General features: G+C 39.2%; 1 protein-coding gene across 1 annotated transcript; it reads right to left on the bottom strand.

The window, feature by feature from the left end:
- Positions 1–282: 282 nt before the first annotated feature.
- On the bottom strand, positions 283–2,175 carry LOC149840062 (peroxidase 44-like). The gene is made up of 2 exons (XM_090004982.1): positions 1,978–2,175; positions 283–1,214 (listed from the first exon to the last, which is right to left on the bottom strand). The coding sequence occupies exons 1-2, from the start codon at positions 2,173–2,175 to the stop codon at positions 432–434; spliced, it is 981 nt and encodes a 326-aa protein (XP_089861108.1). The 3' UTR covers positions 283–431.
- Between the last annotated feature and the right edge of the window lie 2,936 nt (positions 2,176–5,111).

Below are 5,111 nucleotides of genomic sequence, written 5' to 3'. Positions count from 1 at the left end.
CACTACATTAGGCCTGAAAAGAAAAATGTTGGCAATTACCTATCTTGGCCTAACACAAGTTTATAATTGTTTCAATCGAATACGATCTGAATACAAAATTAATTGCTGTAATGATCTGGATGCATGGACATGGTTGAGCCATGTACGTCAATCTAGAGATATAAACAAACTGTTCTAAAGTACGTCTATCTAGAGATATAAACAAGCTGTTCTAAAGCCTTAGGTGAAGGGTTTGAGGAATCCCTTATTTGTATTCTATACTGAAAATTCATTCATTGAATCTAAATCATATTCAAAGAGCATATAAAATTTAGTCTTTCCAACATCGAGTTTCTCAGTGATCACATGAAAAACACTGATGCTCTGATGAGCAGCAATCAATGGAAGTCCATGTGCTCTGTTTATCCTTAATGCAAGAGAAAAATGTTCCATCAGGTTTTCACACTTTTGGTGTTGAAAACCCTGCAGTTCTTTCTAATTTCTCCTTCATTTCCCACAAGAACTCCCACAGATCCCATCTTTACCACAGCATCGGCAAACTTCTCCAGAAACCCATCTGGATCAGAGACAAAATTAAACACAAGACCAGAAGTGGAGGCATCCAAACCAAGCCCCTGATCAATTTGCAGTATTCCTTTGTGTTGAAGAATTTGACTGTAGTATTGGTTGTCCATAATAAAAGATGTATTTTGGTCTAGAAATATGGTTGGGTCATTTTCCAGTGAAGAAGCTGGGGAGGCACAAGTGCTCTTGAGCTTCATCAACAATTGATTGTCCATGGAAGAATCAGCTAATTCTGTTTGTTGGAAGTTGAAAAGCCTGTCCTGTAAGAAGGCACAGTGCGCGACGCCTACCGAATGCGCGCCCAACAGTGTCACCATTTCATCAAGTGTGAACCCTTTGTCTGCAAATGCTTGTGCTGCCTGCGAGACCGAGATTTGTGGGGTTGGCAGCAACACCTCCTTCTCTAATGAAACAAGTCCATCCCTTCTTCCTGTGGGGACATCATAATCAGGCCCTCCTGCTAATGCAACAGCATCTCTGGTTGCTACTGCTATAATATCTGCACATGAAACAACTTCTGTGCATTCCTCCTCTAAAGCAGCCTTTATTTCATCAATGATCTCAAATCCTCGAAGAGTAAGGTTCGGCAGAGCGGCCTTCTCTGATCGTGCGTTCTCGGTTGAATCTATTAGTATTGATGCATCACAGCCCTGTATAATATGAGGACAATTAGAGATATTGAAGTTAGATTTTTCCAAATTATATCTAGTAAATAAAGATATGAGTGGTTGGAGATAGCAGGCCATTACTGCCACTACTAACTACTAATTCTACTACCGCTGCTACTATCATTACTACTGAGTTGGGAATTCAACATCTAGTAGCAGTAGTAGTTGCAGTAATCAACTTGAAATGCTTATAATTGCTACTATCATTACTACTGATATTGATCATGATTAAGACTGGTAAACAAAGCCGAATGAACCAAACAAGAGGGGTTCAAGCTCGGCTCATTTTTGTGGTGAGCCGATCTGAATTTGTGATCATGTCAAACCTGATCTAATCAAGACAAGCTCAAGTTGGCTGGTTAACAAAAAGGATACATATTTTAATATTTAAAATAATAGAAATTTGACTCTAAACCTAGTGACCTAAGCTCAAATTAGCTCATATACAAATAAATAAATTGTTTCAAAGTTGTAAGCAATAGTATTTGAACTCTATACTTATTTGCCGCAAGCCATACACTTCAACCATGTACAATCTATGAAATAAAATATGAAAAGTACAGCTATTTATAGCTAATGAGCCTATCCGAGCCCAACAGATCCAAACATTCACTGTTCATGTTCGGCTTGCCAAGACTATTTCTCGAGTTTGAATGAGCTCTTTATGAGCTGAACATGAGCAACTCATCTCATTTCCCAACCCTAATGAAGATGAAAAATTTTCATGGTATTAGTTTGTTCTTACCCTGACAAAACAATCATGGAAATGCATGCGAAGAAGGAATGCAGTTATGGATGGATTATCAGTAAAACGCTTTTCTACGATTGACTGTATGACGTGTTCTGCCTGTGGGCAGTCATACTCGTAGAACCCATCCACCAATTCTGCAAAAGAGAAAGAGAGAGGTAGAAGAAACACCAATAAGAAGATCAAGTGTTTCATCTTTAATATGCTTTCCTAGTGCTGGTAATGATGGTCTTATATACACGAAAAATGCACACACACAGAGCAGCTGTAATGCGATCTGGCAAGATCAGCACTAAGATCTATTGTGGGGAAGATGGTTGCTACTGACATGGAGAGCAATTCTTCTACCACTTTGTTGAAGAGTTTTGGATTGTTGTGCACAATATAGCCCACTTATCTTTTTTTGTAATTCAACATGTGAGAAATGTCTAAAAAAACTGAGAATTCTTTTTGGTAAAAAATATCTAACATGGTGTTGATATTTTATTTTTTAATCTACTTTGATCTTTATTTGGACGCACCGCTTTCTTTAGTACCAACTACAATCACAGAACCATCGCCAAGAGGACATGTGGGTAGCTGGGCCTGTGAGACTACTTAAACGAGAACTCGTATCTCTCCTGTTTGGTTCTTTGGTTTACCAGCGATTCACATCGACTGCACATTGGCAGCCCACTGATTGGTAAAACCTTTTTTGAGGTCCCCAGCAGTCTGTCCAAAAGTACAACCAGCTTTGGCCTTGCTGCAAGGAATGCTTTACATGAGTTTTGAACATGATGTCCTGTCAACTTGGTGACATTTATAACTCATCTTCAATTGGGTTCCACTCATCCCCTGTGTCATCTCCCATCTTCATACCTCTCTTTAATCTTATGATGCCAGTTGTTTTGATCCAATCTGACCCTGCATGACTAATTTAATAAGAAACGGCTTAGGATCTCATTTTTTCAATGAAAAAAATGTTTTTCTAAATCACAAAATTTTGTATTTTGCCAATGCGGTGATTTTTTAATCACCAAAAAATCCTGCATGCAAGTCGGATTTCGGTGATTTAAATGTCGATCTTCACCGAACTAATGATGTAGATCCAATACCTTGGGTACCAACCCATTCCAAGTCTGAACCAGGCCACTTGAGCAAAAGATGCTCCTCGAGTAGGGTGATAATACTCATAATAGTCTGATACAAACTCTTAAGGCATTTAGAAGATCCTTTTAATATCCTATTATTGTTTCTTTCCAACCACATATATCCATACAAACTTCCATCTCATGCCCAATGTCCAGACTAAATCCACAAGAAGAAGGGATGTGCGGGGAGTGTCCCATGTTAAACCTTATCTTCCCAAGCAAGACGAAACACAAATTCAATGCAAGGGCAGTTCCAAAAAACATGAGAAAGTGGTCTCCGCTGCAACCTGCACCAAAGCTTTCCAAACACCCGAGCCTTTATTTTCACTTTGAGTTAGGGGCCCACATCCATGGCCAGCCATTTAAACAATATTTTGTCCTGGTACTATTGCCCAAACCAAAATTTATCATCTTTACACAACCAAATCCATTTCAAGTGAAAGTCCAAATTCATCTTTCTTAGGTCCTTCAGTCCCAAACCACCAGGGGTATCAACGGGTCCGGTTTATCCGGACCTGACCATACCAAACTCTATAGTGTCCGGGTATGGTGATAAATAAGAAGACCCAATTAAGACCCAAAGGTCAGATTAATACATGTTTCTAAGTATAGTTTGTGAAATTTTAGATGAGACATTGAGACCTAGGCCCAACCCGAGTTCCAATTAAAACTCACAATTTTACAATGTAAAAATGATAAAATTTAGTATTTTACCGTGTATGGCCCGGGTCTAGTTCATTTAGTTCTTATTGGGTTTAGCTATGGCTTCTCTTATGGTGGGTCCGATTAGACTGAGGTCCTAACCCAATACCATACCTGAAAATCGGGGCCAAGTCTGGTTCCACCTGAGTCCGAATCAAACTCAACCCGTTGACACCCCTACAAAACCAGCATGGTCCAAATACTTACTCACGCTTTACCACAAAATTAAAGAGGGGCTTTTGGTTGTATTTCTACAATTCTTCAACATTTGGATGGTTCTTTTCTTCACACCCTTAGGCATCTTTAATATCTGCGTAGGGTGAGCTGGAATTGCCACAAGCAAGTTATTCACCAAAATTAGCCTCCCTGATGCAGCCAACATACTATCCGACCTCTACTTTTTTGTGGGGGCAGGCCGAAGTAATGTAACGAACGACAAAAATGATAGGGCGTGCCTTAAAAACATTGGCATCTGCATTGAAGAGTAGGATTTGGCTCTTGTTTTCATTTACAGGCAATCCTGAAATAGAGAAGCAGCGCTGCAAGACCAACCATAGGGTCCACATACTTTACAAGTTTGCATATTTTCTTCCCAAGATGACAAGTGATGACTAGATCAAGGTTGAGATATTTACGTTAGAAAGTTGATTTTTAAGCTTGCTTGATCCTTCGAATGCACCTGTGAGGTAAGCTTTGGATGGTGGCCCCACCCATGCAAACCCAATCAAGAAATGTGTGTGTTTGATCGGGAAGAGCAAGATTTTAAAGATTTCAAGAAAATAACTAAGAAATTAAAAAAAAATGAACAAGATCAAACCCTAGCCCGTTTTTTATCCTCGCAACACTTGTGTATCTGGCCGACGGTCGAAATGCAATTCTGGCATAGTTCTTGAGCTTGTACCAGCTGGTTTCTTATAGGAAATTGAGATTTTCCACAAGAATGAGTGATTCTTATAATAAAGAGTCCATGATTAAAGGTTTCTTGCAATAAAGATTCCAAGAAATAAGGATCTTAGGTACCCAAAAATGCAAATACTATTGAATTTAACTAAAAGAATTGAAAGAAAGTGTAGGATTTTCGTGCCCCCTCCCCAGATGACGAAGCTTATGTAGATTTGGCAGCACTGAGAGAGAGAGCATTGGGTCTCTTGACACAGCTTTATTAATAGGCTTCATGCCTATCGAAATTGTTGTGTTGACAAACTCATGCCCTGTTTGACCCTTTGACATGTATTGTTTAGGTCTGGGCACATTTTGATATCTTAGGCATAACTCTGTGCTTGGGTATAAAAAAAATGA

Source organism: Nuphar pumila, chromosome 4 (assembly GCF_984573655.1).
Source record: "Nuphar pumila chromosome 4, dmNupPumi1.hap1.1, whole genome shotgun sequence".
Classification (NCBI taxonomy): Eukaryota; Viridiplantae; Streptophyta; class Magnoliopsida; order Nymphaeales; family Nymphaeaceae; genus Nuphar; species Nuphar pumila.
Note: the sequence above shows the minus strand (reverse complement) of the source record. Positions and strands in the feature narration are given on the sequence as shown.

Bases quoted from the DNA above. Each gene is read 5' to 3' on its own strand.
- LOC149840062 (XM_090004982.1), bottom strand. From the start codon at position 2,175: ATGAAACACTTGATCTTCTTATTGGTGTTTCTTCTACCTCTCTCTTTC. The intron at 1,215-1,977 runs GTAAGAACAAAC...CATATTATACAG, and splicing joins TCCATGATTGTTTTGTCAGG to GGCTGTGATGCATCAATACT.